This window comes from Schistosoma haematobium, chromosome 7 (genome assembly GCF_000699445.3).
Source record: "Schistosoma haematobium chromosome 7, whole genome shotgun sequence".
Classification (NCBI taxonomy): domain Eukaryota; kingdom Metazoa; phylum Platyhelminthes; class Trematoda; order Strigeidida; family Schistosomatidae; genus Schistosoma; species Schistosoma haematobium.
In genome coordinates, this window is record NC_067202.1 from 14363357 (window position 1) to 14386743 (window position 23387).

Here is a 23387-nt window from a genome sequence, read left to right on the forward strand (position 1 = left end):
CACATGTAAAGGCAAAGATTGGCAAAGGAAGGTCGGCATTCCTACAGTTAAACGACATATTGAACTCAAAACAATTTTCGACTAACATCAAAGACACAATCTTCAATACGAACATCAGGACAGTTCTACTGTACGGGGCCGAAACTGTTGTACATCACTGGCGTGAAAACGCAAGTTTGCAGTCTCGTCGAAACTTATGGGGAGGCAGACATCCTTCCCACTATCCTCACGACCGTTCACACGAACCGATCTTTAAACTGTGGGCAGCGAATAGGAGAGGGATCGCTATATAAGGTAAGCGATGTGATTATCATAGCGTTTATCAATGCAAACCCAATTACTGGACGGTCGTTGCTGCAAACGTTTCTATGCCAATCACCGATTTAAACCTGTTACAAAACCATAATCCAAACAAACAGAATCTATGGGACACAAACACTAAATTATCTGTTCTCAAAACATTGTTTTGTTTGTAGTTCATCCTCAGTCACGTTTAAGTACATAATCTGTCCACACTTCCAACAGGTGCTCAACAAGAGACCTGAACTACACAAAATGCGACTAAAACTACCACGTTTAACTAGCAACGTTACACAGTACATCACAACTACACGACCAACTGTATTTTCGAAATATCGACGAACATCTGAAAAGCTAAAGTCGGCCAAAAATGAATTAAAGCACATGATAGAAGTGGGGATTGTTTGGCCATCTGACAGTCCATGATCATCCACCTTGCACTTGGCCCCTAAAAATGAAAGCAACGACTGGCCTTCAAACTGATGATTATCGGTCACTTAATACGGAAACCACTCCCTATAGTTATTTTTTGCCGCACATCCAAGGGCGATAGCTATCTTTAAAGTAGCAACTGTTTCCCCAAAAACTGATCCGGTTAAAGAACATAACAATATTCCTTTGGCCACAGATGACATTATTTCGTCAATCCCTCAAGATTCTTCAAATTTTTGCGCAAATGGTTAGTTAGTATATAAAATTGGTATGTCTGAAATATACGATCCGTACAATGGTAGCTGGGATTGCTCTCTTGACTCAACGAACTTGGCTAGGCGCGAAGGACCAATAGGGAATCACAGTTTGTACATCGCTAACGTAGACGATCTACGTCGAATGATTGGGGTCCTGCTCTAGCTAGACGGGAATAGTGTGACGAACCAGCTAACGCCGAAGTCACAGCTCGCAGTCATCATCTAGTTTGATACTATGGCTGCTTTGAAGACCGTGTAGTACAAACGACGTTATTACAGGAATATATTAGTTAAAATAGGTACAAGTGAAAGTGTGAACATTACTGTATAAGCCAGTCCATGGAGTTGAAATAGTTGATGCGAGTTGGTTGCATTTGACCTTGACGTAGATTGATGAACTGCTCAACATTCAGCAAACCACTGCCGGATGACTTGTCTAGGGCTCAGTGATACTTCACTGGCCCTTCAAGTTAACATGAGGTTGCCGGTGCTGTTGTAACGTGTCAGTTGTTTTTGCAAAAGAACAGCGTCATATAATTCAGTGTTCGTAATGGTCGTTTTGTCACGTGAAAATTGACAGGATCAAAATTCATAACAGTAGCCTTGTTCCGTATAACTTCCTTGAATTGCTTCAAAGGAATCCACCAAATCGTGACTAAACATTATGTGTTGTACAAACAATCTCATCTAGGAGTTCAAGCGGCCATCAAGATCAATGCAGAACTATTTTGTTGGTTTGGTATGAATGAAGATGTGTGGGCACGTTTCTATGTAGGCTCCCAGAAACCTTAGGTGATTAGACCAACAAACGTCCCTTAAGATATTTCGGAACTCTTGATGCTCGTTTCGGCCACGTTCACCTTGATTTTGTGTGACCCCTACTTGATTTAAATGGATGCTCTTATATCTGAACGTGTGTTGACCGTTTCACATTTTAACCAGAAGCAGTACCTACCGGGAAAATTACGACTAGGACAGTGACCTACGAATATGTCGAACGATGAACAGCGAACTTTGGCTGCCCTCGAGCTATCACTACAGGCCGTGGATGCCGATTCGAATTCGGACATTGCGTAACGTTCCGTTTTGTCTTAGTCTTTGCACCTCACAGTTATTCGGTTATATTCTGTTTTTTTTTATAATATTTTGTCAAAAAATAGTCTTTTACTGATATGCTTACATATTCAAAAGAACCTTTTTGTGCAAACATTTATGTGCAAATATACCATGTATTTTTTCAAGTGTATTTTTACACGCACTTACACCTTTTTTTCTTCAAGACGACTGAGTGCGATGAAAAGTCACCGACGAATACGAATCAAACTTTTCTTTGTATATTTTTTAATTGCTGTATTGCAGCAGGTGATCCGTTATACCGAGAAAAGACGACCATATTCTGGGGGCATCACGATCTATTAGAACAGTGTTAACCTACAACAAGCTCGATTGGTTTAAACTTGTGGCTGGCCACTTCTTAGGGTCATCAAAAAACCACTAAGAGAGAAGTGAACTGTGTAGGTAAACGATTTCTTGGAATAAATGTCCCTTCAAGCTAACATTGGGCTGACTTCATTAGTTTTACTGGTCACAAACTGGCTAGAGGCGCTCGGTCATGCATCCGCACGAATGATTGCACCCTGCTACGTATCCCTTACAACTACCAGCCAAATGTGGTATACATATATAATTCAAGATAGTGCACGTTAGGAATAGTCAAGGATGAGGATATCTTTCGGATATATGGGTGTAGATAGTTATTAAATTATTAATGTGTTTATATGGCTGCTGAATAAGCGGGAACAGGAAATCATCAGTCTTCAGTAGTAAGGATAGCAGGTCTTTTATCACAGCTGATTGTTGGCCTTTCGCCATCGTTGATAAAAAAACACTTAACTAAAACATTCTGATAAGGCGTCAGCCTTTGTGACAACATTTCTTGTCAGTGTCGACAGGTTTTTCGTATCAAAGTGTTGGGATTTCATCGTTTCTCTGAGTTCGCCTTTTTATTTACGAGAAAAACCTTTTTGTACTGTTTTCATAATCTTTAACCAATTGTTTTTTATATGAATGTCGAGCTTTATTTATCAAGGCTTTCTAAGCGTCCCTAGTTTTACAATAAATGCATCTGTACTGTCCAGGGACTGCAATAATAAACATATTCCATTGCCTTTCTCTACCTCCAAGAAGCCTCTTGACCTACTTAGTTATCCACAATGGACAGTTATTTGGTCTAAATGGCGCTAATTATCGCATGAACTGTGACATAACTAAACTAGGTGTGCCTTTAGATATAGACCATACTTCACAATGTGGTGATTTAACGGAAGATTTCATGGTTTCTCTGATCCTAGGATTACCTTAGGGAGTCTATAAAGTCGGAGTTCAACATTTTGTTCTGTCCTATTTATTCTTATCCATCTTTTGATCTGAACTTCTATAGAGTCATCTGGTAAGATGCTACGAATAAATGCTCCGATCTTTTCTAAAACATGCGAATCTCTTATTTTTGGATCAAAACCGTTTAGTTCTAGCATATTATTTACAATAATTTTCGATGAGAACAAGGTTTTTCAGTCACGCTAGGGTTTAGCTCAGCCCTGTCTTGGAAATTTGGCGGTGTATTCTGGGAAAAAGAATGATAGTATATCAAAGACTTACCAACCAGACTGGTGCTGTTCATGGCTTTCATCTTTAGCATCTTTATCTTCACATGGCAATTTTTCCCCGTCACTCAGTACAGATATATCGGAACTATTGGAGACAGTGAAGGTTTTATCCGGGTCCTCAAGTGCTACTTCAACTCGTAACTACCAACATTTAGTGTCATTTCACTCTTTGTTTGTTTCAGGGGAGAATTTCCTTCTCAGTACTTAGCAGTCGAGTGTTTGGCTCATCATATAGCAACACTTACTACACTGACACAATTTGTTGTCAGTACCTATGTTAACGATATAGCCACTGTCAACTTTCTCGCAGACCAAAACCAGAAGGTTCATTAGCTCCCTGATCAGCAATTTAGCACTTGAATAGCAAAATATACAAACCCAACCGTAGTTAGGCTTCGAGTAACATTTGTTACTGGAGGGACTGACACGGGTTTACATCTAGTAGAACCACATTTTACACTCATCGCAATGAATTTCTTTCATCCGCAAGGAAAAATGATCTGTTCACACTTTTAAGTACAGCTGACCATTATTAACAGATTAAACATGTAGAAAAAAGGACGAAAACACAATATAATCAATAGTGTGAGAATCAAATACAAGAGCACCACAAGACGGATTCGAAGAAAATTTCAAACCTTAACCGAAATAATTCAAGTTGAAGTAGACCAAGGATGTTTTAGATGCAACAAATACACAAAAGTAAGGTTGATTTACGACAAGAACGAAACCACTGCCGTTTTGTAAAACGCGTGCGTTTGTTTTTTAAATTCATGGTTGACAATCCGTATCTCATGCAAGAAAACAGCAAAGCTGGAAAGGAAGAGTCGAAGCTAAATTTGGACAATAATTCCGTAGACAGTAATAAAGATTGCACAAGCAAAGTGGAATTCTGAAATATGTGGATAATAACAATGTTATCTACAACAGAAGTCTACAACAGTCGAAATTCCAAGGTTGTCTTTAGTCTTGTCAAGGTTCCGTAAAGTGGCTTTTTTGAATGTAAAAACTCACGCCTGTTTCATCTATTTCTGCCGATTGCTTTTATTATTCAATGTTATTATATCCAATTCTCTTGCTGAATCTTCAGCACAATTTTCATCCTGTTCTTCCTTCCAGATTATTTCATAAATTGCTCTTCACACTCCCTTACCATACAACACACATTCAGACAAGCTGCAAAACTACCGTCAAAAGCATTGGATTCTTATGGCTAGTGATGTTTCGTCTTTAAGGTTGGAGTTATTCAGTGCCAAGTTCAGACTGGTTAACTATTTGCAAAATCATCATAATTTTCGGCCAGTTCAGAGAGAGTTTCTAGAGTTAGTGTCCGAATTCGAAATATTAAAGCTAAAGGCTCAAGATATATATGGGATATCAAGAGAAAAGGTTTGTTATTGTTGCTCATATGAACTTATATATTCATTACAATCTTAAGTTTCTATTCTGGTGATATCACCTGAGTGAAACATACGGATTCAATTTACGAGTGCAAAGCGTTTTTTTCCAGACTGTCCTCATACGAATCTGATACTTCTTAGGCTCCACAAAGTTTGTCAAGAAAAATTTTATTGTCCATTGTTTTGAACTTTGCTAAATGTCTTGATGACTAGTCGATTTTACATAAAAGTTACATCCGAAAATAAGTGGGTCTTGTTTCTTAGTTTTTGTCCTAAAGTCCCTACGACACACTATCTTGAAAGACGTTTTTCTTCTTCTTCTCTTTGTCTTAAGCATGACTAATGTTACCTGAGAAGCACTCTTTGCATTTTCGTTGTTTATGATCTTTGTTATCACGTGTAATCATAAGCAAGACGATCTTTAGCTTTGGCCCATATGTGGAAAATGCATATAAATGTTCCCTGTTCTAGCTCGGGAAATCCGTATTGGTTCTAAATGTCTTCTAAAGGCGATTGCGCCTCGTTCCATTAGACCTTTAAACTAGAGGTACTTCATGCTGTTCATGATATTTACTGATTATTATCAAGTCGGATATATAAATGAACTATTCAGCTATGCCTACTAATTAAAAACGGCAAGACTCTAATTTATGGACGACCTTTCAACGAGTCTTAAGTGACCTTAAGAAATATCAACCAATCACCAGACAGTCAGTATAGGCTAAAAATATATTATACAAAAGCAAGGAAATATAGAGGTTCTAAAATCGTAATGCATGCAGTAGAGGAAATCATCCATGCGGCTACAGAATAGTCGGCCTCTGGTGGCAACTCGAACTGATGTACGTACATACGAAGTTCTACTTTGTGACTGACTGACTGAGTCGGCCTCTGGATCCATGATAAAGTCTCAAAATCTCTTTCAGCCTCGACCACATAGCTTCAATATTGTTTATGTGCACTCCGGTTGTTGAGTACACAAAATACCACTTGTGGACAACGACACGATGCGCATAAACAAGCCTATGTAGGAGTCTGTACGCTCTTTAATCATCTGTATATATTGTAGTAACTGGCTGCAGCCAGTGTTACTAGTGCTTTCACTATCCAGTTCGCGATAATTGACATAATTTGCTTAGTTAGGAATTATATATGGGGTTTTCATCACGACATAAGCTATAATGCCAGAAATCTATTTAGCCAAATGGATGAAAGGCTTTCGCGTTAAAACCCGAGATCTGTTATCTTATACCTGATTAATTCGTCCACAAATTATAGTCTCACTGTTTCATTTGTTATAGCCGCTCAATTATCATGTTTTGTACAAAATTCCTTGTGAACCCATCGTACGTTAGCATTAAGCACTTAAGTTGGCTCCATAACCTTGAAATCCTTCTAACGGCTCTGATTGGCTCGTCCATAAATTAGAGTCTCGCCATTAAAAACATTACATTATGGGGACCTCAGAATCTGCTTGTCCTTTATTAAGGTGAACTATTGTGTGTTGAAAGATGATTGATATTTTCATAACGAGTCTTGAATAGTAAAAATTAATGCATACAACACGTGACAATTTACCTATGTGTTCGTGTTTAATTCAGTTTGTGTGAGGGTTGGAATGCTGCCCGATGACCGAAAATTGGTCCATACGCCATTTGTTCCCTCAGGATCCTGGAGCCCATATGAACCATTTATTTGGAATCAGGGTTTTCCAACTCCCTTAGGCGGATCCTCTGTGTCCACCAACTCGGTTAAAGTCCCCATCGTATACTCGCTTTTCGTCTTCTCAACTTCGTGAACGACACCCCTATTAAGAGAAGTCAGTGAGTAGAACTTTCCTGACAAAGGCTGTAAATACGCGGCCATGTGAGAGCGTATGGGGAGGAAGAACGGTTTTTATCCACTCTCGGCCGTATCGAGGCAAATTACTGTCAAGCAAACACCTACTGAAAATTGTTATGTGAAAGGCGCGATTTTGCGAACCTGACCATCTAATCTTAGGATATAACCTGTAGTATTAAGTTCAGCAGATGTAAATAAACATACAAAAAACAGCTAGAAGATCTGTTGATATCTTTTACATGTTTATCATTTTTGCTACCATATCCGGGTACATAACTAAACATAATGGAAACGAAATTTCTTTTGTTTTTAAAAGTGATTGTCTCAATTTCATTGCCTATCCATTTGTATCATTCTGATCACAAATGTCAGCATAATGAATAAAAAATCTAACGGTTTTTGTGCAAAGATCTATTTCAAATTTTTCAACATTTAATCTTCCCTCTAATATAATAGTTTCAAGTAGGTGAACCTCAAAAGTTTCGAAGCTCTCCACAGTAAAGCATCGGCTTAGTGGTCAAGGCGTTCGACTTTCAGCCACTGAGTCGGTCAGAACCCTGTTTCACCTGCCCCGACCTGGGCAATCGGGTAGTACATTATCTCATACCTGTAATGTGGCTCACGTTTAATGAATGAATTTATTTATCTGTTATATTCTTATATCCTTTTTTTATATTAAAAATTTACTCATTTCAGTCTGCTTCAGGGACTATTTTTCATGTTGAAAATTCCTTCGACTGGGTAATATTTTTTGCTTCGAAGTAGCTAGTTGAAAAACGTTAACCAAAGTATTGAGATAATACATTACGGAAGTATTCCACCAAATTTTCTTCGATATCATTCTTTTTAATTTTTAAAGCGTAGTTCTTTTTGTTTGTATATATACAATCATGGTGATGTTCTTCGATCAGTTACTTATACATTTGGATGTCGTTTATATTCAGTGAACCGGTGGCTCAACAGTAAACGTGTTTAACTTTGAGTCACTAAAGTACAGATCCGAACTTCACTCTACTTTTATCGCTCTGGGTGACTGGACAGCTTCAATAACCAGCATACATAAAATGTAGCTCAAAGCCGAGTGCACGTATCTGTACTTTGTAATTTAGTTAATAATAATATCTTTCGTTTCGAAAAGTTAGTTGTGTCTGTTTGCGGTATTCACTAGTTATTATTAAAGCTGAATCACCAGCTTCTTTCGGAAAGTAATACTAGTAAATAAAATATTTTCGTGTTTATCTAGGCAAACTAGTCTACATCATGTAAATTGAGCCAGAAATTAGAGTTTCACAGACTGACATGCTTAATTTCCTTGCGAATATATTACTCTAGTCCCAGTTATTTCTGTGTGCTTTCATAATAGATAACTGCAGGAGCTCTCTTACCATTACTGCTAGCTTTTAACTCTACATTTTTACTATATATGGAACATTTTTTCTTCAGGTTATACCTCAATTGAAGTCCGTTCATTTTGATCTAAATGAGGGAGACAATCGAGTATCCTCAGTGTCTAATATACACCAAAATGCAGTATCACAACTCCAGGAACTTTTGGATATGCATGACAATTGTTCCTATCTCCTAGAATTGCACCAGGCCATAAATAGCTTCGAGTCTTCAGTCAATCAACTGTTATACCAATGTTCACGTCGTTCGGTCGTTGATAAGAAAAAGAAATGGGAAGACACAGTTGTAAAATCTCCCAAAGACTCAGAGATTGATTTAGAACTCGATGATAAATGTGTGGAAATAGATGAAGAAACCTATCGGTTAGTAATCATTCTTATTCATTTAGTGTATTTCGGAATATCCCTTGAAAAAATATCTTTTGGTATCCAGACCATAACAGTGTTTGTACTAACAGAACAAATTACAGTGTTTAATTAAAAGCCTCTTTGTATGGAATACCGATTTCTTCCTACAAGCTGCAGAATAAACATCCAAGTGCGACCTCTGAAGAAAACCATCTCACGAACCATTGTTCTTGTATTTTACTCTTGAGATATCCCATTTTTATTTCTGGTTTAATGTGGTAGTTTACTACCGTCAAAACTCAGGTCTATGCGATTACTTCTATTCACTATTGAAATGTTCGACTAGACAAATTTGTAACAGTATAGCTTTTTAATTGTTTTCTACGTAGTTAAATCTGCTTCGGAAAACAGAAACTTTTAAACCAAACTAGAAAATTATTCACATTTCATGCTTAGTTATGCTATTCAAATTCTTTTATTTCTGAAGTTAAACATTTCGCTTATAACTTTACGGGTTACAGGATTTCCGTGTAATATTTTAATCCTTTAAAGCCAGTTTAGTGTTAACTCTGACTAGCAAGCATGTTTCGGAGTACGCAACCGTACAAACCTTCAGTTTTATTTGTTTTACGAATTGATTCGGGTTAAAGCCTGATTTCCAACAACAAATCTGGATAATGTTGCATACGTTCTGTAGACATTATACAACTTGCGCGTCTAACATTAAACGATACCGGAAATATTTTGATATTTCTTTTAAGCTCATTTGAACTATCTAAAGTAATATCTGACACAGTGTGGGCCTTGTGTCAGTCATAAGCAACGTAAAAACCTTGGAATAATGTCAATCAGTTCAAATTGGTACAGAGCATCTGCACAGTAAGATAAATTCATAAAGATAAATATCGAATTAACAAAAGTAGTCATATTAACCGTAATAAAACAGATGTAACAACGAATATGATTCAAGAAGAAACAATTAATTCGCAGAATAAAAAATATAAATTAGCTTTAGAATTCAGGATTAAAAGGAGTACAAACAGTGAATAAATCTATCCCATTGCCACTAATTCTAAATTATATTTTCCAAAGTCTTCAACGATCAATCACGTTAGTCGTACGAATCTCAACCAGTTAGTCTACATCTGGTAACATATCTCAGACGAACAATCGGAAGCTTCATAGATTAATGCTTTTTAAAAAAAAAATTATTTAACACTTTATCCATACTAAGTGTCAAACAAATTCAATATTTTAATCTGCTTATTACATCATTTCATTGTGTATATGTACGTGTATGTTACTATTTTTAGTTTATTATTGTAAAATATACATCTTTTTGTTCCTTCGTCTTACCTAGTTTATGTGTTGATACTGTGGTAACATCACTTGAAGAATCTGAACATTTATTTGCGAAACATAAAAAGTTTAGTAAAGATGTAGTACTTGTCTTTCAAAGTTGTCAACAAACATTTACACGTTGCAAGGTATTACGGTTGTTTCTTTTTTGTTTTTCCAACTCATAATATTATTGTCTACCATTTTTTCATTATGTATATTTCATGATATTAGGCTACGCATAGATTTATTTGTATTAGTGACGGTAAACGCATAATAAGCCGTGACTACCATAGTGTATTTATTAGTTATTTTTGTTTAAACACACCAACGTCGGTACAACAAGACACCAAATATATGTGCCATACAAATCGACTTTTGTGAGGGATGGGGTACTTCCCTGGTGCTCAAACCGAATCGGGTGGTTTTCTTAGAGGGCTACTCCCCGAGCCTTTGACCTAAAGGTCTAATACACAGGGCAGTGGAGCAACGTAAGGAGATGCAGTCCCATTGTAACCGGTGACCAACAATTAATTCATACACTATTTATTCCTTCAGAATCCTGGATCCCATGTGCACTGATGGTTTGGAATCAGTGTTTTCCAACTCCCCGAGATGGACTCTTCGTATTCAACAATCATATTAAAGCACCGGACATTTGCTTTTCGTCCTCTCAATTTCGTGAACAACATCCCTGCTGCGAGAAGACAGTGAGTAAGACTTCCCTGTCAGTGGTTGTATGCACGTGGCCATGTGAGAGCATTTGGATAGGTAGAGCTAACTCTTCTCAGGGCATTTTGGGGTTATTGACGTCCAAACTGTTCTTTTTCACTACTAGTACAGTGTAGGATTAGGTTGGAAAAACGTTAGGAGTGTTCAAATCAAGACTTGACATGGATCCATGAAGTTAGTGACTGTTGAACCGAGCCATGTTGATAAGTGCAGATTGTATTGTTTAAGGTCCGCGTAATTTTCAGAATTAATAATTAGAGAATAAATCTGAGTTCTATGGCTTAGAGTAGTTTGCAATGGCCCATATCCATTCACTTTATTGGGGATGTCCAATCCCTAAAAGTTCATCTTTTGAAAAATAGAAACAGTATTGATGAAAATGAATTTCTGTTGCATTAAATTATTTAGTGTGAACTCTGCTCATGGACTTTCAATACAGTTTTGCTGATTTCTATATTGTGACAAATAATCAGTTCAGTACTTTTATTCATTGTAATTAATACATGGTCGAATAACTAAATTGTATCTTCGTAATAATATACTGGGTTCATCATCAAAAGGTTTCAATTAGTAAACTGATCTTTCTATTCTAGTTATTCGGGTGGAAAGTAGTCTCGTTCATTTCATTAAAGTCAGAGTTGTGAGATCTTAGCATAGGACATGAATTAATCACACTCTCTTCCATCCTTTAGGTACTAAGTTTCTTAATTATATTACTAAAATCCTTTTTTTACTCCAGAAATCCTTATTTTCTTCATGAATCGTATCTGAAATCTCCAATCCTTTTTATTACTACTAATACTGCTGTTAACTATACTACTTTGGCATATCGCTTTGCTGATGTAGTTTGACAGCTTGAGTTAATACACATATGGACCAAGTTCTACATTCCATTTGACTAACCACTCAGCACAGTCTTGTTCATTTATTTATTTAAACACATAAACATTGGTAAAAAGGAGCACCGAAATATAAGTGCGCTACAAAAAGTAGTTATCACTAGATTTGTGTCGGCTTGGATACTTTCGAGTGCCCAAACCGGAACAAGTAGTTATTTTAGGAGGCCACTACCTGAAATTTTGAGTTAAAGGTCTGATCCACAAACAAGAAAGTAGAGCAGCGTTAGAAGATGCGATCCCATGGTATCCGGTGACCAACAATAGGTTTATACGCCATTTGTTCTCTCAACATCCTGGATCTCATCTGTTCCATTGGTTTGAAATCAGTGTTTTTCAACTCCACTAATTGAGGCTTGTTTAACAGAAAACTACTCAGGTTCAGTTTTATTGAAACTACAGATACTGTTTGCTAAAGCCTACTGAAACTATCCTATTTGCATCGCAGTTTTTTGAAGAATAATTCACTATATTGTAACTGTGTAAATTCTACATTTTTCAAACTTTGTATGTTTCATTATATTTTATTTTCAGAATCGTCTTACTCAACATGTTGATGATCTTTGGCGTCGATGGATTATCCTAGAAGTTCCTTCAAAACATCAGAATGTATCTTCAAAGTTCAATGTTAATAATATATATCCTTCTATTCGTGGACAACTTCAGCCGAATGATTTTTTCAGTTTTTTATTCGATGCTTGTATACCATCACCTACTGATATGTGTAAATCTTTAAGACAGCCGAGTTATACATCCAATTCCGTTTTTTATGAAGTTTCTGATCATGATGTGCCGACTACTCAATCATACGGGGAATCCACAGTTTTAGCTAGTCTCAAAATATTGGCTAAACCTGGATTGGTCTCTCAGTTGTTACGTATTATTGATGCTTTAAAAGAGTCTAAGGTTAGTGAACTATATCTTTTCCATATAGTTATTGATGGTATGGGGGAATCGTATCGATCTCAGTTAACTATTGGGCTGAATTACGTGATAGAACTCCAAACTTTCTCATCTTCACTATTGATCGCTTTCTTGACATGTGACGAAGATATTTCGATACCACCTGGCAATTTAATCGTTACAAACAAGGTTGTTAAGGCTATAATTCACGCACGAACAAATGAAATTAAGGATAGCAAGTCTTGGATTTTGGCTCGAAATTCACTTATCCAAATGGTTAAGTATCATTACGGCATTGTAATTGATATCATTTTTTGATGAAAACCCTGACTTTAGAGATGATGGAGAAGATTTGTAGCTCAGATGGATGATTTTGGTGGAGTTTTGTTCTCTTAGCTGGATGGTTTGGTCGTGGAGCTTTCATCGTTCTGAAAGTCTGAAGTTTCTGCTGATGGTGTCGTTCAGAAGAACGATGGAAGCTCCACGACCAAGCCATCTAGCTAAGAGAACAAAACTCCACCAAAAAATGCCTGACTCTAATTCCCAACCCTAACCTCACACCTGTTACTCGTGAAGCATAAGGCACCGACAGGGAATCTCCAAACTACTTTGTCCCGCGGGTGAGACTATAATTTATAGACGACCTTTGAGCGACGCCCAGTGACCTTGAGTGCCTACTTACTAGGGCTAAGTGGGGGTTATAAAGTAGTTTGAGGAATAAGGATTATGATTCACAGTTGATGGTTAGGGTTAGGAATTAGATTTATGGTTTTCATCACGCCAAAACGCTATTTGGACAAATCAGTGGGTGAATGTCCCACCAAAATCCAAGACCTGTTATCCTAAATCTGATTGGTTCGTCCATAACTTATAGCCTTGCCGTCCTGTGCTCTCTCGAGTTGTTGCCAAGTGCTATTTATTCTTTTAATGTTTGTCTCCAGTCCCCGACTCATTGTGATCCTAGTTATGTCTTTTTTCTTTTTTCCTTGATGACTCCAATCTAAGGCTTGCCTCGGGACGCAGTTTGATAATTTCTGTAAAATATATCCTCTTCACCTCCAGCGTTTTTTTATTTATTTTAACACACAAAAGTTGGTACAAGCAGGCACCAAATATATATATGCCAACAAATTATTCGATTTGTGTGAGGGCTCGTATACTGTTCGGGCGTCCAATCTGAAGCAGGTGGTTTTCTTAGAGGGCAGTACTTCAAACCTCTGACCTAAAGGTCTGGTCCACAAGGCAGTGGAGCAGCGTCAGGAGATTCAGTCCCATGGTAGCCGGTGACCAACAATAGGTTCATGTGCCATTCCCTCAGTATCCTGGAACCCATGTGCACCATTGGTTTGGAATTAGGGTTTTCCAACTCCCCTAGGTGGATCCTCCGTATCCACCAACCTGGTTAAAGCACCGGACATTTGCTTTTCGCCTTCTCAACTTCGTAAATAACACCCATGGTGTGAGAAGACAGTGAGTAGGACTTCCCTGGCAGTGGTTGTATACGCGTATCCATATGAGAGCATTTGGAGAGGGAGAGCTAACTCTCCCCACCATTGGTCGTACCAGGGGATTTGGTAGCAATCTATTAACTAGAGTTATTGAGATCATATATTAAGCGTATATGATTCTTTAATTTACTTAACTGCTTACAGTGAATGTAGTATGGAAAAAAGATTGAGGATTGGTAAACTAAAACATTACACTATATATTGTGAGGTAAAATCAGCATGACAAATAAAATTGATAATCGAACACTATGTTGTAACCTGAATCTTAGTGTACTGGAACATTTGCATATCATTTTTTTCATCTTACTTTAAGTCTTAACATTTTTTTGATTTCTTGTGACTTAGTAAGTAGTTGGTTTTGATACTGAACTTCCTCTTGGTCAGTGACACCAAGTGTAGTAACCGAGAACTCAGATGGGAAAGACCAATTTATTGTTTAATGTAAAATTACAGAATGCTTTGACAAAACATTAAAACCATACATTGAATACATCATTTGTCCTTCACATGCTTCATGATTCTTTCAATTTTGTTGTTAATAAAATTTACTTTCTGTTTTCTTCAATTGAATCTTCTCAATCTTCTGCTAACATGCATTGCATTTCTGATTGGTATTACTTACTACTTATATTTGTCAACATAAGTAGCATACACCACAATACTACCTAGTTGCTCGAACTAATGTATGTTAATTTAATTTCGAATCTATGATCCAGCTGAAATTTGAATGCATTAATCATATAGTCACCACAAATTATGAATATATAATTTTATACAAGCCATTTTCAATCTTTATGTGTTACCTTCTTATCGTATTACCTGTTTTCTGGTTGCCTTACCCAGAAGTGTGCCAACTTTAATCAAAACACGTTTCATGCTTGTTATTACACAGTTTTTGTCTGTCTCTATTTCTCCTCTAGTAATGTTCAATGTAGTGACATTTGATTGTATAGTACATAACCGTCATATTTGTTAGTTAGATGTTTGTTAGCAGCAAGTTTAATAAAGGTTGTCTTTTTTAGATTTCGTGTAGATTGTAAATAAACTTTGACTGAAACAATTGATAAGTGGTTCATATTTGTCAGATATCCACCATACAATGTAACTGATATATACTAAAGCTGACAATACTTGGAAAATGAAACCTTAGTATAGTCTAAGGAAGATACTCTATCTGTCTGTAAATTGACTAGATTAGATTAAGACATCATATCGAATTATTCTTATAAACAAGATCGTTTCTATAGAATGTCACTAGATTTTATAAAAAAATTCTCCTTTGTTTAGTTACTTGAAGGCATTTCGTATTTGACATTTATTTGTTGATTGGGGTCGGCATTAATATATCAGCAACGATATTCTTCTTTTTGGTTCTTTACAGAGTCGTATACTTGAATTGGCTAATCAAATTTGGACGTATATATTTAAACCTTGGCTTAAAAAGGTACCATGTGTGTCGGGACCAAGTGTCGGCTGGGGAAAATTAAAGGTTGGTTTTTATCTTATGGTTGTTTAACTTTCTCATTTGATACGGTCTTTTTCATTGAGGTAACTGTCATTCGTTCGTTCCATGGAGTTTTGTATGTTTTACGGTCAACGATAGAAATCATAGTTCATGATTGTTAACACTTACACCAGTAAAGCGATGTTTGGAAACACATGAATGTTGATCAATTAGTAGTATAGTTAGAAACATAGTCATTATACTTACGATTTAGTCTGTGACTGAACTCTACTCTATTTTGATTGCATCGTTTTTCAGTTGTTCGTGGAATTATTAACATATTAAAACATAACAGTCAGATTAATGACACTGGCATTGAATGTCAACTCCCATCTTAATTAGTGTCCCTTTAATTGCTCTAGTGTTAATGGCGATCAAGTGTTACTTAAAACTGTCTCACTATCTTTTTAGTTACCGGAAAGCTTATCAACCACTCGGAAATAGTGTATTATTAAATTGTCCCTGTACCAAATCGTTGAATCCATACCTTTTTTTCCACTTAACTACTATTTAAAATCTCGATGTGAAAATAATCCCTGCACATAGTATTTGCTCTCAAGTTTATAGTTGTCGTTTCAGTAGTTTCGTGCATTGGTTAATTAATTTTTTTAACTCCATAAATATTGGTACAGATGGGCACTAAAATAAATATGTGCTACACAATAAGAAAATGGATAGATAGGGGAAGGGAAGTGCGTATATTAGGTAGAAAAAAACAATAAATAAAAACTAATGAATGAGATTTGTAAATAACTTATAAGTAGAGCTGAGTGGTGAACTCCAGGACCCGCATTTCATCCTACTTGGGACTCTTCAGTCGAATGCACCTGGCACATCCCAAAGTCGATATCAACTTCAGGACTGGAACCCAGTACCGTTCGCTTTAAACGTCAGTGGGAAGACTCAGACAATCAATACAAAATGAATTAAAACTTCACTCCATTGCACAAGCCAGTGGCTATCTGAACTCAGTAGCTAAGTGGATAAATTGGTGGCGTTTGAAGTGAACGGTACTGAGTTTAAGTCACTAAGTGAATGTCAACTCTAGAACGTGGTAGGTACATCCAGCTAACGAGTCTAAAATAGAAAGAAATGATTCACTTCTTGGATTCCATCGCTAGTCATCATTCATCTCTGCTCATAATGTTTAAAATGAAATTTGATGATGTTATTATCAATTTTATTATCTTTTTTTCTATTTGTTGTTATTGTATTATTTTTATAGTGTCAAATAATTGAACAATCTGTAAACATCGAATCAGATCATGAATTATTTATCAAAGAAATAGGCCTAGAAACAACCGATACTAATGATGTTAATATGACTCAATATTTACGTTTAACATTAATTGCTCCAAATACTCCTCCTTCTAATACTACTACTACTACTACTACAAATCCTAATGAAAATAATCATAATCATGATGACGACGAGGATGATGATGATGATTTAATCTCTAGTTCATGTAATCAATTAACTAAAGTATTTCAGGAGTTGTATACTTATCTATTTGGTTTACAAGCAATTCAATCAGACAATAAACGTTTTATTGATATAATTGTAAATAATAATATTGATAGTGATTCAGGAATGTTCAATAATGAATTAGTTAAAGACTTAATTGATGGACGTTTTAATGCTGGTTTACCATCAGCTGAAAAATTACATAAATCAGAGATAATTGCAATATTAACACAAGTTGTTCTACGATTAATTAGTGTTGGTCGAAATACTGGATTTTTAATAGATGATATTAATCACCTTCATGATGATCATGATCATGATAAGATTGATTCATTTAAAGTATCAACTATTGGCGGTGCAACAAAATTAAATCTTTGGATTGATAGCCTTTCTATATTAAAACATAAACGATCAGCTAATGCAATATTAGAAGAACTACGTGAATTATTAGCTGATCGTAAATTATTTTATTCAATGTGTTCAACTAATAGTTTAGTAAAAGTATGTGAAAAAAACGCTACAACTACAACAACTAATTTCACTACAAAACATAATAATAATAATAATACTGATGAAGGTATTTATGAAGAGGATGACTTAATATTGGACGATTGTATCGAGAATGATACCATTGAATTGGAATATTCAGATAAAACTAATAAGAATGATCAAATTTTATCGAAACTATTAAAATCCAAAAGTAATTTGGATAATATTTCACGGCATTTAGATCTAGGACAATTTGATTTTCCTGATTGTATGGTAAGTAATGACTCTATGTATTGTCCTCTAATTATTGACATTGTCTTGTATTTATCTGTTTATTGATTATTTAATTACTTAAAGAATGTATTTTCTTCTTTTACCTTCACCTCTGATGGGATTATTGGCACCTGACAATTCACAGTTGAAGATTTGCAAACTTCTTGGTATATATTGTCATCAAAGATTCTAATCCAACTATCGAGTTACGCTTGAAATCCTAATATTGAAATATAAGATTTTTCTGGAATTACAGTATCATTAAAGAAAGCAACGTAAGCAATCAAGTTTGCAAAGCTAAAATCATAAGTCAGGTATCCAGGTCTCAATAGTTTAATCAAAGACCCAGTCGAAATAAATAAGCATCCTTCAAAGAATCATGTAAAAATTTAATTACAACACTCACTATTCACAACTGATTAATCATTGATTACTGAACAACGTTATGTATGCCAAGTCGTTATTAGCGCTACTCATTTATTTCTATCGATCAAGTTAAAATATGGCCACTGTTCTAAATGACTTGACATCTGATGTGTCAAACAGATAGTAGTGCTTAATCAAGTGAGAATCACGCTATGTTCAAAGCGAAATTCCATTAAATATCATACAATAAGGACGAAGAGAAATGGTATAACACGTAAGGAAATATGCCAAAATATTGGATATAGTTGCTAGTATTAGAACTGGCAGTTTATAACTAGTGAAATGTCGCATATACCAGGTTCGAAAAATGATTGATAATAACATAAACTAGCCAATACTAATAAGTAGTATGTTGTAATGCACAAAAAGGATCGAGCAATAAAGAAATATTTCTGTAAACCGTATTCAACTATCTTTTTATAATACTACCGTCACTAGATTTTTCCGTTAGAATCCTCAAATGGATTCTATATCGTGATTACAATGAATAACTATGGTGAGATATTAATTTTTACATACTGAAAATCGCAGTTACATAGTGTGTGTGTGTGTGTGTGTGTCTATTGGCTTATTTTCACTAACATTCATTGGAAAGCCCACTGTTCTCTTTGAGGTATAAATGTATCTATGAGTTTTAAAGAGTCATGAATTCACTGGATACTTCCTTAAATTTTATCTGGATCATATAGGATAATGGATGCCCCATGAATAATGTAGACAGGTTTATCTGCTAATGCGAGACACCATTTGACATGAATCAACAGTGAAAACAACAGTTTCAATACATATGATCCTTATTTTATAATACTGTACACCTTACCATAATTTGCTTTTATAAATTCCAAGTAATTGATTCATTCTACTTTCAACCTTTATCTTTCTCGAATAATTTTTATCAGTCCGTCATTCATGCTATGCACCACACATAATCTAGCATATATGCGCATCAGTTCCAGTTGCCACACAAAATCAACACAGTGAATCCTAGAGTTATAGAGGTAGTAACAGTATTAGCGGTAGTAGAAAAGATTAGGTATAGACAATATAATTCGACAAGAGAATATAAATTGATTGAATAAAAGAGTAGATTTGAGCGGAGACAGAGGATGGATAAATCGGCAACACGGTCACCATTTTTGAGCCATGTCACCCAACACCAACAATTGGTTACGATAGTCTCACGGACCACAACCACGTAGTTTCGACCTACCGACATGGTTCGTTCTAACAGTCAGTAATTTCATGAACTAATGCCATGTCTTGGTTTGACCGTCGAATACCTAAACATAAACTTACTAAGGTACCTTGAATAATTATTTACCTATTACTGACGATCGACTAGTCAGTGTGCAATGATCGAATTCTACCAACCAAATGACTCAAAATCTCATGCACTCTGCTGAGATGTTAGGTAGTTGGCATTAGTCAACACGAAACCCTAAACCTAGATGCCATTTGGCACACGTCATCAAGGTATAGTTGTGGTATTAATGGATCTGATGCCCCTGGTGGATTCCACGCAATATCAACCTAGTTTCAAAGTTCGAAACTTTGCCACTTAGCTTATGAATCCCAAACAGCACGAAACTTAGATCCAGAGTTTCATACAGACAGCCTCCAACTACCCAACACTTATTACCTACAGTTCACACCCTTTTCTCATTTGATTCATCTTTCTTAATTCTCAAGACATTAGGTAATGAAAATACTACTATCATTTTAACACTACTTTAAAAATTTTTAGTAGTACTAGTGAATTCTGAAGAGATATGATTTACTCGTTATTCTGAATTGTGGGCAAGAGGTAATGTTATCATGATATTATTGTAATTGAAACAAGTCAATAGTAATTGTCGTAGTGAACTGTGCTTGAGTCTTCGTTGGGCTTCAAACTCTAAATTATGAAATAGTGAAATAATATTAACATTTGTGTTGAAATGATACCCAATAGAGTCTTCGACCAACACATTACAAATTATCATATTACTTCTCTACACATTCTGGTTGTAGAGTGGATTATCTGATTCCAATAAATGAACTAAACCAACTCACCAATTCAGCTGACTAATACATTATATGAGGCATCCTCTCATCTTGACAGAACTGAGTAGTACTCCTAGTGTATGGAGCGTTAATTCTGTTTTGTTTATATCTGAAGTTCAAAAGTGTGATTATATAAATAGGCGAAATTCCTAGTCGCAGCTGTTATCTTAACGTTATACTTAAGTTTGCACATGGTAATGACCCTATCAGCTTATATTAGCAGGAATATTCATTTTTACCAGGTTGTACCATACCAGACAAGTTGATTAAGACTGAAATAAACAAACACAAGGTTGGAATAGTATAATTATGCTGCCAACTGTCTAGGTGTGACATCAGCAAAGCATTTCCATCGGGAAACCAGCACCTACAGTGGTACTTCCTATAACGGAAGGAGGGGATTATAAAAGGTCGATCTTAAAAATACCAAATTTCACCTTACCCCACGGATTTCCGTTTTCGTCAGTAAGGCTTTACAAATATGGATCAGATTCACTTAAAACCACTCACAAAAGAACCATGTATGACTGGTCTCAAGCAGTTGTCTCTTGAGCTCTGTGGTCACTTTTTCAGATGTTACTAAAACATCTAATCTAGTTTCCTTACCAGTTGATGAGAAGTATCCTTCAAAGATCTAGGCAATCAGGAAGTGACAACCTTCCTCACATATCTTGCAGCACACAAGTTGTACGACACTTACTGTAGCTTAGTAAGCTATTCGATTACTTGAGGATCCCAACATAAAGTTTTTTTCGATAAATGTTTTTAAACACATTTTACTAAATCATCATCACTGATAATTTTCAGTAGACAATGTAGATGGTTCATTCAATTCATACTTGTATTTCCGTTAATTACATTTAAATATATCCTTTGGATAACGTAAAACTGTATATTACTACTAGCTTTAATGGTTATTGCCCGTTTACCGCTAAAAAGTACTATTTACTAAAATCAGTTCTAATCTATTTCAACATGATTAATTATTCGTGGATTGCTAGTATTCGGCCATAGGTACCTTCAAAGCATTGTAGTGTATATTTTAAGACCATCGAGTAAACAATGCCTGGGCTAGGAATAGGGTACTAGACAAAGATGGTAAATCGATTGATGAAGTAGTAAATCTTCATCAACTGAGGTGGTTGGAACATTTGTTACGTATGCCCAAGTACCACCTATCTTGTAGGGCGATGTTGTCTGGTGTAGGAGTAGATTAGATGAAATCTAGGGAGGCCAAAACCAGAATATGACATCAATCCATGAAAAGATCAACAGTTGGACTGAGCCATATCGATAGACGTAGACTACCTGGTTTTGGTCCGTATGATTATCGTAATCAATGGTTGGACACTGAATGATATCGCTTCAGATAGTTTACAATGACATAGTTACATCTATTCCTTGTCTTCGACTGTGAGTCACACCGCTTCAAATCATTTGGAATGGCTCAGTTATATTCGTTCTTTGTTTTCCTCTAAATTCCGAGTTCCTAAATTCCCCATAAACTTTCTTGTTTCTATTTCATTAATTTCTATTTTCCTTTCGAGTTGTATTTTTGACACGTAAACTTTCCCGTTACCACTGACACTGTTACTATCTCTACTATTCTGGTATTTGAAGTGATATTTTTATCTCTGTGTGCTAATTCTATAGGACAACTTTGGCTGATGTACATACGTACCGGGTTCTCAGTCAGTCAGCTACAACGTAGGACCAGGCACATATATGCATCTGTCCAAGTTGCCATACCTCATTAACACAAGATGAACACCGGATTCATAGAAGTAGTTAATTCAGAGGTGGTAATATATAAAAGAAAGATTGCATATAAGGCTATAGTACAGGAAGAAAGAATTAGTTAGTAGAAAGAAAGATAGGAAGGGATTTTAATCTCTTAGTTTAAAGGAAGACGGAAAGTGTATACACCGACGCCATTGTGATCGATTCTGAGCCATGTCACCCAGAGTCTCCAACCATTGGTTACGATAGTCACACGGACCCCAACCAAGTAGTCTGCATTTACCAACATGGCTCAGACTAGAAGTTAGTGATTTGAAGCACTGATGCCACGTTTTGTTTTGGCCGCCCCTAACTTTCTTCCAACGATCTCCAACACCGGTTAGCATTGTACGTCGTGGTAATCGGTGTTCAGGCATACGCGACACGTGGCCCAACAGGGTTCTACGTTGTGACTGACTGTTTTTAATCATTACATTGTCGAGAATACCACGTAAAGATCGATGATTCTAAGCCATATTTAATCATATTATTATAACATCATGAAATGATATTTTATTATTTATTCATTAATTCTGATTTTTCATTATTGAAGGTTTCTGAAACTGTAGATCTTGTTATGAAACAAATTTATAAAATACTTCATGATTGTGAATCATATCTTGAACCAATTATAAATGAAGTTAGTCAATCATTGAATGATACTCCAAGTACATTGAATTCAAAAAAATTTAATACTATTGCATTTGTTGAATTTATCATCAAATTAATTCCTCGACTTATAATGTTATTTACATCACTTGTACCGACTTTACATGCCGATGTCTTTCAAGGAGATTTACGTTTTGCTGGTAAGTTGTAGATATTTTATTTTTGAAGAATAATATCATAATACCAGATTATAGATTATCCTTACTTCTATGATATACTTTACAATAAATCTGAAAGGCTACATTAGACATAGTTGATTAATAGATCTTACGATAATGTCTTTCTATTACATATTGCACTACTGACCAAAAGTTTGCCTGAATCAACACATGAAATCGCCATTTTGGATTTTCTTTTTTTAAACCATGAACTTAAAGTTGAATTCGATACTCTGAAACTCGTATTCTCAATGACACACAAAAATATTCTGTAAATAATCTACTCGTTTTTTTTACTAGAGTGGTTATAAAACCTGTACTTCCTCTTATATTCAGAATGGTTGGCGACTGAGTCATCATGAGTGTAGTCACTGGGGTATAGTGCAAGTTTGACTGTTATTATTTTGTATTGTCGCGTTACATCAGGAAAATACATCGACTCATTAAAATCATTTCTACCAAGTTTTGTCACTTGTTTTATTTATTATTTATTTGAACATATAAATAGTGGCATAAGGGGCCACCAAATATATATGCGCCACACAAAACAATG

At 35.7% G+C, this 23387-nt stretch overlaps 1 protein-coding gene across 1 annotated transcript in view; it reads left to right on the forward strand.

The window, feature by feature from the left end:
- The window catches only part of DDX55_1 (ATP-dependent RNA helicase ddx55), an 87904-nt gene that overhangs the window by 32300 nt on the left and 32217 nt on the right, over positions 1 to 23387 (forward strand). The window contains exons 1-7 of the mRNA XM_051218061.1: positions 4446 to 5044; positions 8341 to 8666; positions 10012 to 10138; positions 12152 to 12523; positions 15410 to 15517; positions 16758 to 17759; positions 22561 to 22816. Of these exons, the coding sequence (XP_051064495.1) occupies positions 4865 to 5044; positions 8341 to 8666; positions 10012 to 10138; positions 12152 to 12523; positions 15410 to 15517; positions 16758 to 17759; positions 22561 to 22816 (2371 nt within the window). The 5' untranslated portion in view covers positions 4446 to 4864. Of the gene's footprint in view, positions 5045 to 8340; positions 8667 to 10011; positions 10139 to 12151; positions 12524 to 15409; positions 15518 to 16757; positions 17760 to 22560; positions 22817 to 23387 lie in introns of the transcript that reaches the window.